At 35.0% G+C, this 11,974-nt stretch overlaps 1 protein-coding gene across 1 annotated transcript; it reads left to right on the top strand.

The window, feature by feature from the left end:
- Positions 1-9,954: 9,954 nt before the first annotated feature.
- Positions 9,955-11,367, top strand: LOC103490377 (probable long-chain-alcohol O-fatty-acyltransferase 5). Its single transcript, XM_008449868.2, has one exon. The coding sequence runs from the start codon at positions 10,233-10,235 to the stop codon at positions 11,298-11,300; it is 1,068 nt and encodes a 355-aa protein (XP_008448090.1). The 5' UTR covers positions 9,955-10,232; the 3' UTR covers positions 11,301-11,367.
- The last annotated feature ends 607 nt before the right edge of the window (positions 11,368-11,974 follow it).

Genomic DNA, 11,974 nt, shown 5'->3' on the forward strand with positions numbered 1-11,974 from the left:
AAGCCGAAGGTGAAGTCAACCAGATAGAAGTGGGCGAAAAGCTTAGAATAGGGGCCTTAAAATATTTGTCGTCTCTTCAGGAAAAAGCAAAGGAGAGAAGTGTATCAGCGGAAAGAGGATTATTGTATGTTGACACCTGGATCAACCAAAAACATACTAAAAGCACTATGGTTGATTCCGGTGCAACTCACAACTTTATAACAGAGGCAAAATTCGTACGTCTAAGGCTCCGTTGGGAGAAGGATTCAGGAAGAATGAAGGTCGTGAATTTCGTTGCCCTACCAATCGTCGGACTAGTGAAATAAATGATGATAAAGTTGGGAGGATGGAAAGGTCCTGTAGACTTTGTGGTTGTAAAGATGCACGACTTCGATGTAGTATTGGGAATGGAGTTCCTCCTTGAACATCAAGTCATACCAATGCTCTCAGCCAAATGTCTAGTGATTACTAGATCTTTCCTCACTGTAGTGCAAGCAGATATTCGTCAGTCTAACGGGTTTAAAATGATATAGGCATGTAACTAGACAAGAATCCTGTTCAAGAGGAACCACCATCCACGACGATCCTGCTTTGGGCGTTGGAAAAAATAGGGGAGACAGTCCCCAAAGGCACTATGTGTGTCGCAAAGAAGTGCCATGGTGTGATGTCAAATAGTTGGCCCAAATCCTTGTCGATGCGAAGGACGATTGACCATGGGATAGAATTGCGGCCATAGACAAAAGCATCTGCGAAGAATGCTTATCGCATAGCACCGCCGGAGTTAGCCGAACTTCGGAAACCATCGAAGAAGTTATTCATTACAGGATCTAGTAGACATATACAAGCTCCGTATAGAGTCTCGATCCTTTCCCTAAAGAAGAAGGACAGAAACCCACAACGGTGTATCAAACGTCGTATCCTGAATAAGCTCACAGCTAACCGCAAATATCCATTTCCTATACTCCTCAACCTGTTTGACCGCTCACGTGGGGTGAAATATTTCCCGAAGTCAGACATTTGATCGAGGTACTATCGAGTAAAAGCAACAGAGGCAAAGGGACTCGAGACAACTTGTGTCACTAGACTTAGAGCATATGAGTTCCTCGTGGTACCATTTAGTCTTACTGATGCCAAGGGAGGAAAGTGTTGTTCTGTGCGGAGCCAGATAAATGTGCTGGGTCATGTGGTGGAGTTTCACCAGATTGAGTTTTTGAAAGAAGAAGACATTCAGTGGGGTGAGAACCTCGAGTGTTAGGCTGCCTTCAATGGTCTGAAGCAAGACACGATTGAGGGGCGAAGTTTTGGGGTCGCCGATGTGAGCAAGCCTCCAAAAGTTGACACCGAGCAATTCAACTGTATGCTCAGAGAATATATGCATCATTTTGTTGATGACAGACAAAAGAATTGGGTTCAGTTGCTGAATGCAGCCCAATTCAATCACAGTGCTCATACAGATTCGCTGATCAAGAGAAGTCAGTTTTAGATTAAAGGTAGTAGGCATTATGTATTGTCGCCGCTCACTAATGACCCTTATGTAGGGAACAACCCTCAAATTCACAGAGTTGAAAAGGAATGGGAGCAGATGGTTGATATCGCCCGAGTGTGTCTAAAAGAAGCTTCAAGGTCGATGGAGAAGAGGGTGGATCAAAAGCGATGCCCCCTTGAGTTAGAGTGGATGACCAAGCTACCGATCAACGGTGCAACAACACCATACGATTATCTATCAACCTAGAACAGGAAGAAGATAGAGAAGTCAAGGAAGTCCCTGCTGTCAGAGTAAGGGCATGTAGAAGGTTCACGAGGGAGATAGGGCAGGTAGAAGGTTCACGAGGGAGATACATAAATTCCTCGTGAAGTGGAAGAACCCCCTCGTGGAGGTAACAAGCGAAGAACATGTCGAAGATCTTGAAGCGTGGAAGCAGAAGATTGAAAAGCTCCAGCTTCGCCGGTTGACAAGGATGTTAACCATTTAGGTGGGGGAGAATGTCACGGGCATACTTGTCCAAGGTGTTGTTTACCTATGGCCGTATGTCTGAATACGCTTAAATCGCTTCGTCTTTACGTCTTATAAGTAGATTAGTTTATTTCTTTCGTTTTCGTCGCTGAGTCACAATGTAACATTTCGGCTTTTTCGTATGCAAGCCTGCTAAGACCAAAAATCTCAATATGTACTATAGGGGGTAGCATACTACTTGAACCCCCGCCCAAGTCTTGTCTCACTCTTTGCAATCTAAGCTATTTTCTTTGCAATTGACAGTCTTCAATGCTTTCTTTTATGATGTTTCCAACAATTTACTTTCTTTCTCCTGTTTCATAAAAACATTTTCCTGAGAACGTGGAGGGAGGCTACATCATACCGCAAGTTCGTCTGCAGATTTCGAATATTGAATGGCTGACTTGTTGACCGAGCAGAACAAGTGCCACACAATCGTGTTTGAAAGGTTACGATTGTGACACCCCGCATCGTCGCATTTCCTCTGTCAAACAGCAGTCTCCGTTTAATCTCCTCCATCATCGCCGTTTGCGTTTCGTCAGTCGTGACGTTAGCCGACCGTTTCTGCAAGCCGCGTACGTGAAGTCGCGATTCAAGCATCACGCATGTCGTCGTTCCGTTAGCTGTGCTCTTCTCTGTGTCTCCTTCGTCGTCCACCGCGTCGCTCCGCCCAGCAGTTGTTGACAAGCTTCACCGGTCACGGGTCGTCAGATTCATAATTGCCCAAACCGCGTGCAACTCCAGTTGAGCTGCCCCGACCCGAGCGACTGACAAACAAGCCACTTCCAGCCTCAGCGAGCCGAGCCTACATAAGCTATCGAGCCGCCCTTCACTTGTGAGCCGACTAGCTGGGTTCCTTCCCTCAGTCGAGCTGCTAGCCAATTTTACCCCTCTAGCCAAGTCATTTGAGCTGCCAAGCTTGTTTTTAACCCTATTTGACCTATTTTTGGTAAGTCTTGTTAAGTTTGATTAGGTTTTGGCATACCCAACAAATATTAATTTTGGACTCTAATTAATATTTTTGGACCCTAGCTAATTTAATTTTGGATTAAATTGGTTAGATTTTAACTGGAAGTCTAAGCTATAGAATTTTCCTAAACTATAGGTAAATTGGATTCGACCTCAACTTTGGGTAAGTTGAAATAATTGGAATTTTTAATCCTTAAGCAACTGTTAATTGATTTATTTACTTTAATTATTGGGTTTCCTTGTTGAATAAGACTTTACTGTTGGAAAGCTTGACCGTGACGATTAGGATAATTTTGGTTTTAACTAATCTCCAAGTAAGAAATTCTCCCACTAGACCTTCGGATTGAATTTAAGAGACTGCATGTAATTATGATTATGCATTGATGGTAGCAAAAATGATTGTCATTATATGGATGATTGATGATGATGACTGATATTATATTTATAACCGATAGTATATTGATGATGACGATTGCGTTATGTTCTTGATGACGATATTTGATTAAGAATGTTATGATCGATACTTATGTCATGTTTATGATGATGTATGTTATGTTACATGGTATGGATAGGTTGTGCTGTTAGCTTTTGCTATTAGAGTTGTACCCACATGGTTGTCCCTCGGGATCACCACCTTTTTATGATTGTGTAGTCCGACGGGATCACTAGTCTAGTATGACATAGACATGATTGTGAGTGATTCGACGAGGTCACTCACAGCCTGATTGTCTTAGTATTTCCCTCGGGTATATTAAAGACCAGTTTGTCCTAGGTGTTCCTTTGGGTTCACCGAAGACTAGAGATGTTCCTATGGGATCACAGATTGCACGTATTCGGACACATACCAGTTTAGGGGTATTACTTTACAGGACTCTAATAGGAAGTTAACAGGCATTTAGCGGGACTAGTAGTGGGTCCCTTACTATGTATATTTTTATACTCACTCTTTCTCGTTTAATTTTAAAGGAAGAGGTAGAGGTAAGAACAGAGGGATGCTGGCGAATGACAAGAAGTGACTGTGGCGAGCCATAGGGAATACTTTTGCTTTCACCTTATGTTATTTGTTCAGATTTCAACATTTGTTTTTATTAACTTTCTCCTTTTAAAACTAGATAGGACCCGAGTTAGGATTTTATTTAAATTTATCTCTACATACATTTGTTTATGATTTTAATGACTAATTTGAGATTTTGTTTTATTTTCTATTTTTAATTTAAGAAATTTTATTTATCTTTTAATTAGTAATGACCTCAACTTAGTACAAGGAGTTGGGTCGTTACACTAAACTATCATTTACTAAATATATTACGCTCGTTGTTGACGGTGTGGTTGACGAGGCATTTTTGGTATTTCTATTATGGGCCTGTGAGCTTTTTTCATTTTAGAAATTGTTCTATACATGTAATATTTTGTCTATAACGACCCAACTTTTTATACTAAGCTGAGATCGTTACTACTCAAATTAAAATAAAATTTCTTAATTAAAATAGAAAATATGAAATTTTCATAATTAAAATCTCAAATATTCATTAAAATTATAAATAAACTAAAGTAAGTATAAATAAATCTAAAAGTAAGTTCCTAGCTCGGGCCCTATCTAGTTTTAAAAGAGAAATAAATAAAAGTGCATAAATATTAAAATCAAAATTTAATAACATAAGGCGGAAGCAAAAGTGTTCCCATATGGCACGCTATGGTCACTTCTTGTCATTCGCCAGCTTTCCTCTGCTCTTACCTCTACATTTACTTGAAAAATTAAACATTAAAAAGTAAGTATAAAAATATACTCAAGAGACCTACTACTAGTCTCATTAGGTGACTGTTAACTTTTTATTAGAGGCCTGTAAAGTGGTACCCTTAACTGGCACGTTCCCGAACATGCACAATCTGTGATCCCGTAGGAACATCTCTGGTCTTCAGTGAACTTAAAGGAACATCTAGGACAAAACTGGTTTTCGGTGAACACAAGGAACACCTAGGACAAACTGGTCTTTAGTGAATCTAAAAAAAACACTAAGACAATCGAACTGTGAGTGACCCCGTCAAGTCACTCGTAACATATCATCTCATACTAGACTGGTCATCCCGTCGGACTACACAGTCATAAAAAGGATGGTGATCCCGAGGGACACTCATGTGGGTACGACTTTAATAGATAAAACTAACAATACAACCTATCCATAGCATGTATCATAAAATAACATCATAAACATGGCATGAATATTAACCATAACATTCTTAATTATGAGATTAATAATTCATGCATATCATCAACATCAATAGTCATCATCGACATAACTCAGTTAAAACTAATTGTCATCATAAGTATAGACTAGTAATGACTACCGATCATCATAAATCATATACACATTATGCATATTAGCTACTTTAATGCATAATGGAAAAAGTTACACGCAAGCTCATACTTCAATTTAAAGGTCTAGTAGGAGAATCTCTTACCTGGAGATTAACTTAAACCAAATTTAATCATGACAGCAAGGTCAAACTTCCCAAGTAAAATCCTAAACAATAAGGGTAAATAACTAAGTTTAATAATTTAATTAACAGTTGCTTAAGGATAAAAAATTCAAGTGATTCGACTTACCCCAAGTTGAGGTTGAATTCAATTTACCCTTAGTTGAAAAAATTCCACAGCTCAACTTCCAATCCTTTAAGAAAAATAATTCCATTTAATCCAAAATAAAATTATTTAGGGTCCAACCAAAACTTTCTTGAGAATTAACCAAAATCCAATCCACTTACCAAAAACTTACAAAAAAAAAAGGTGAAAAGGCCAAAAATAAGCTTGGTGGCTTAAAATGGCTAGACTACTTGACTCGGTCTGGGCTAAGGCTTGAAGCAGCTCAGATGCGGCTGGCGTGCAGCTGAAGAGAAAGGACGGCTCAAGTTGAACTCGACTCGGGCGGCTGAAGGACACGGCTCGCACACACACGCACAACTCAGATGAAAATACGTCTAGAAGTGGCTCGCTGACGGTTCGGCTCGGACAGAACAACGTGGCGGGAGACGATCGGCTGCGATAACTGACGACGGAGGAGACGAAATGAAACTCGGGACAACGACGAATAAACACCTGAGCAGTGACAGGACGAAACGACTCGTCGACGGCACAGTGACGCTTGCGATAGAGAGGAGACGGATGGCTGACGCGCTTGGGACGAACGGCTTGCATGGATCAGTAGGCTTGCGCGACAGTCGTCAATCGAGGGACGCGACAGCCAACAGTCGAAGATGGGTGGAGACGAATTGACTAGCGACTAGGGTTTTCTCCTTTTTGAGCTTAGGGTTTCACGAATTGGAAGGGATGAAGTGCACAACTCCCCATGCCTTATTAAATAAAAATAATAATACTAATATTATTTTTATTTTTATTTCTCTCTCTTCAATTAAAAACCCACAAAATCTTCTTTTTATCTTGTTTTTAACTTTTTCCAAAGTAAAATTAATACTTCTCCCTCCTCAACAAATCACATTACTTAATCCTTCCAAAATAAATAAACCAATCTCAAATAATTATATTATTTTCATAATACAATTATTTTAACCATAAATCCAAATAATTATATACTCTTATATATAATTATTCAAAATTCTCTCAAATACAAATCTCCCAACACAAACTACTTAAAAGAAACAAACCAAATCAATCATTAATTCCAAATTTATTTAATTAGATATTTTCCCAAAATATCTAATTAAGAATTTCCACAATTAAATCCTATAACACCCAAACATAATTTTAATAATTGTCAATATTTAACTTAGGATAATTAAACTTAAAAGTACTTATTCGGGGCATTACATTATCACTTTATTATATTTTTAAAAACACCCAAGAGAAAAACTCTCCATCCATATTTTCTAAACAAAATTCAGATTTCAACGCCAAAAATAAAAATAAAAATGTAATACTCTAAACCTCTACCTCAACAATGAGGGGCTCACCATGTTTGGAGTAGATTTTGGCCCAGTAAAATAAAGCTAAAAAAATCTAAATAATATAATATAAGGTAGAATAAAATATAAAGAGTAAGATTTGATCCTAGCCTATATTGGATAGACTTATGTCCTAATTCTAATAGAGTTAAGGCAAACTATGGATCAAATCTTCTATAATTAACCTATATATATATATGTATATGGTCTTTTCTTATTTTTGTTTACATGTTCTCTTTTTTCTAAACTACAAATTTACTGTTGTTGTCATGATAAGGTCAAGTGTGTACATTACATCTCTATGTGATCAAAATCAAAAGAAGCCAATGTGTCGAAGAGTCCAAGTTGAGTTTGAGACGACTTAGAATGAGGCTACCAATGCCAAGGTTGGGACTATCCAACCATCCGACCATATTTATTAATTGGGCAATATGAAAAAAAGAATGTCCTTTTTTCATTGGTTGACACAAGATAAATGAAGAATTGGTAAAGAAAAAAAGTAGGCCAGTTAAATTAAAGTAAGGCTGTGTTTTGATTGATATTTGAAGTGTTTAATTTTTAAAATAATTCATTTTAAGCTAAATGGAGGTGTTTGACGCTAGTTTGAAATAATTCTTAGAAAAATGAGATTATGAAATAAATCATTTTAGAAAAATCACATTCAACCAAATTTTACAATAAATATTTATTTGGTGTTTAATTAGAAATCTCCTCCAAATATTTATTTTTCTTCCTCTATTTTTTCTATTCCTTTTTATTATATATTTTTCACTCCGTCTTTCTTTTTTATCTTTAAATACTTTGAATATTTTTTTAATGTGTGTTCATATACATTTAAATATAGGGATTTGCAACTATTCCTCTCTAAGCCAAATCTACTTCGCCTTAACATCAATGAAAGAAATCATGATAACGCCAATGGAAAACACGATCGTTTGGTTCGTGAAATAAAGATGAATGAAGAACATGATTGAATTGCACATCTTTTTGCCTAATTAATATTACATTGTCTCGAAAAAATTATTATCTTATTTATATTTTGTTGTTGGAAATCATATTTTTTTTTTATAGTTATGTATTTACATTTCAAGATATTTGTACTTCTAAAATTGAATTGTCAAAAAAAAGTAATACAAAAAAATGAAATTAATGTTTAGTTTGAAGAAACTAAAAAATTAATAATTTCTAGATATCGTTCGATTGATTTTAAAATATATTTAAAAAAAAGATTTAAAATATGTGTATTTATTTATGAAATTAGTTCATAATGTTAAATAGTTTTTTTATAGTAATTTGACGTAAGTATAAACATTATTAATATAGTACAAACCAAACTATATAATTTTGCATATCAATATTTATAAAGAGGTCAAATCAAACATTTAAGTGTTTAGATTTTAAACTTATATTTTTTAAAAGAATTAAATGTATTTTTAGAAAAACATTCAATCTGGATGATCAAGGCATTAATTATATTTTCTTGTAGTCAAAAGGATCACATGTCTTTGTTTTAAAATGAAGAAAAACAAAGAAGAAAGAGCAAAAGAAGTAGGCCGACAAATTGTAATATTGTGATGCATTTATTGAACAAATATGTATACCAACTATTGTAATTGAGTAAATATTCGGATTGATGAACAAATATCAAAATTAACACAATGTAACACAAAATCAAATAAATAGAGAGCTTTCGATTGACATCAATCTGTGTTTTAATACTCAGAATTAATTAGAAATGTGAGCTCACATCCAAGAATTTCTTGGTGGAAAAGGAACTAATTATTATTATTATTATTATTATTATTATAAAGATAGATGGTTTAACCATTCATTATTGATGCTAAAGAAAGAAAGAAGTAGTCTACAAACTATTCCACGCATATTTAGAGAGATTGTAATTTTTGTTTTCATAGAGTTTCATGGTGGCTTGTTTTCCATAAGTTATGTTTTGTGACTTTTCTTCAAATCAAATTCTTGATTTGATACCCTGTTGGCTCTAAAATTCTCCTACAATTTTGGTAATATTTATTTTAAACTACTTCTAATAGTGAATATTGTCCACACAACCTAACAAAATTAAACCAACGAACTAGGGTTTAATATTTTGACCTTACACATTGCTTCTAAAGAAATTTTTAAGAAAGGTCATCCAAACAAGTTAGACATGCTTAATTTTAAAGTTCTTATGATTGAAACATTCGAAAAGAAATTGCATCTGGTTTGTATAGATAGTAACTTTCAATTGTTTAAAGTCTTTTATAACTATACTTTCATGTTCTCATGATTCCTCACATTTAGATATAATATTAATTTATTCTACTGCATAACCACGGACATTACCGACCTGTAAAGTCTCTCTTTAAATGCAAATCAATGCCTTAAAAGGAAAAAGTATGTCAAATGCGAACAAAGTTTAATGGAATATAGCACCACATGATATGCTTATTCATTTTGTATCCAAAGTTTAAATCCAGTATAAAATTAAATAGGAGTGCATTCTACTTTAGAAAAAAAAAACATTTGTGGAACTATGAATAAGAATAGATTTTCTTTAGACCAAATGGACACATAAACCTAATCCAAAATAATTAAAGGAGAGTAAAGTGGAATTAATTAGATTTTGAAAATGAGACAAATGGGGTTTCTCTTGAAAATTACTTTGAACCAGAAAGAGAAAAATTAGGCCGACTCTATGTGAATGGTAGCAACCTAACCAACCTATTTATATAGGAAATCACAATAAGTTTTCATTTTATCATTCTCATTTCGCTATATTTGAATATATTTTTATCGATTTTATTATTTAAAATAATTTCTGTGTAGAATAATAATTTCTATTTTGAGAAACCTTCCTTTCTTATTAAACCTAAGTAAACGAAAAAATATACGATTATATTGATAGAAGTAATGTTGAGATGAGAAGTAAGAAATTAATATCCTAAAAACAATTGATAGATCGTAAGCTTTTTATGTATGCGTATGCTAAGAAAAATAGGTGCATATGTTAAACAATAAATTTTTTACCAATCATAAATTTTACGTCATTTATCAAATTAGTGACCAAAATACAAATAATTAAATTTGAAATTAATTAAAAAGTTTACATGTCTCAAATTGAAATTGATATACAGGTCAGTTCGAGCAGCAGTGGCATTTACAGGTAAACTTTTGGTAGATCAATTTCAATTGATATACAGGCTGCTACAGGATATCTATCTTTAGTTTCTGTTTAGACGTAATTAGAGTGTGATCATGAAAATGTAAGTACATCTTAAGAATGCGTTTGCTCTCTATATATATCATGCATTGAAACTTTAGAAAAGCAAAAGCAAATATGGTTGTCGTGGATGGAGAACTCAAGAGATTCATGAAAGTCTCCCTCACAATCATGGTGTCTCTATTATACTCATATTTCATATCTTCAAAGCTTCCCAAAGGAAAATTTAGGCTCATCTCTCTCTTCCCTGTTTTCTTTCTCTTCGCCCTTCTTCCCCTCTCTCTCTCCTCCGTCTTCCTCACCGGTACCATCGCCTTCTTCATCACTTGGCTCACAACCTTCAAACTTCTTCTATTTTCATTCAACTTAGGTCCTCTTGTTTCCGACCCACCATTGACATTCCCTCTCTTTGCTTCAGTTGCTTGTCTTCCAATCAAAATAAAGCCGAAAGAAATAGACCCAAATTATAAATATCCCGAAAAATATGTAAATCCCAAGTTGCCCACCAAAATCTTGCTTTTTGCCATCTTGATCGCCGCCAATGACCACATTGACCAGCTTCGGCCAAATGTGAAGATTTGTTTCTACTGTTTGACGCTATATCTCTTCGTCGATTTTCTTCTTGGAGTGTCGAGTGCTATTGTTGGATCGGCATTCGATGGTGTTGTGCTTGAACCACCGTCGAATGAGCCTTACTTGGCAACATCTCTCCAAGATTTTTGGGGCAGGAGGTGGAATTTGTTGGTGTCAAATACTTTGCGTTATGGCATTTACAGGCCGGTTCGAGCAGCAGTGGATGGTGTAGTGGGGAAGAGGTGGGCGGCAGGAACGGGGGTGATGGCTGTGTTTGTCGCTTCAGGAGTGATGCATGAGCAATTGGTGTATTACATTAGTAGAGAAGTGCCAACTTGGGAGGTCACATGGTTCTTTGTTCTTCACGGGGTGTGTGTGGTATTGGAATTTGAGTTGAAGAGGGTTGTAGGAGGACGATGGCAGCCGCCTGCGGTGGTGGCATGGCTGTTAACGCTGTCGTTCATGGTTGTCACTGCTTCATGGTTGTTTTTTCCGCAACTAATGAGAGCAGATATTTTTGCTGTACTTCTTAAGGAATTAAAGATGGTGGAAGAGTTCGTGTGGAAACTCATTTTAAGTTTATTCCAAAATACTACATTAAAAAGAGCTTAAGAACTAGTTGGTAACAACGCTATGAAAATAGAAGCTTGAACCATTAAATATAATGTGCTTTCAATTATTTGTTGCATTGGCAAACTTATTTTTCAAATTTACGTGTGGTTCTACAATTGTTAACTATTGCTCCTTTGGTAGACAATTCCAAAACAAATTAAAATAAAATAAAATTAGATTTTAATTTAAGAACTTGGAAATTAGTTCTGTTACCATAATAGTTTATTGATTTATTTATGAATATAATTTTAATTATGTTATGAAAGTGTTATAATTTTTATTTTGTAATATTATACAATTAAAGATAAATTGAAATTTTTGTCTCTACGGTTTTGGAAGAAGTTAAAATTCAGGTGTTGTGGTAATTAGTTAATAGGATTTAACTGACTATTGGGACAATATATATATGAATTGCATCACATGACCAAATAGGAACAAGCTTCTATATTTTAAAGAATTTAACCTAATTTATAATAAATTCCTACATAATGCATATTCTAATTCTTTTTAAAAAGATTGAATTATCTTTATAAAATGACATACTATATTTTAAAATGTTTTTATCTATATGAAACATAATTCTACATTTTAAATTTTAAAAAACTCAAATTCTTGATATAATGACTAGAATTTACACTATTTGAATCATGTAATTTGAATACAATTTTCAGAAA

This window comes from Cucumis melo, chromosome 1, assembly GCF_025177605.1.
Source record: "Cucumis melo cultivar AY chromosome 1, USDA_Cmelo_AY_1.0, whole genome shotgun sequence".
Taxonomy (NCBI): domain Eukaryota; kingdom Viridiplantae; phylum Streptophyta; class Magnoliopsida; order Cucurbitales; family Cucurbitaceae; genus Cucumis; species Cucumis melo.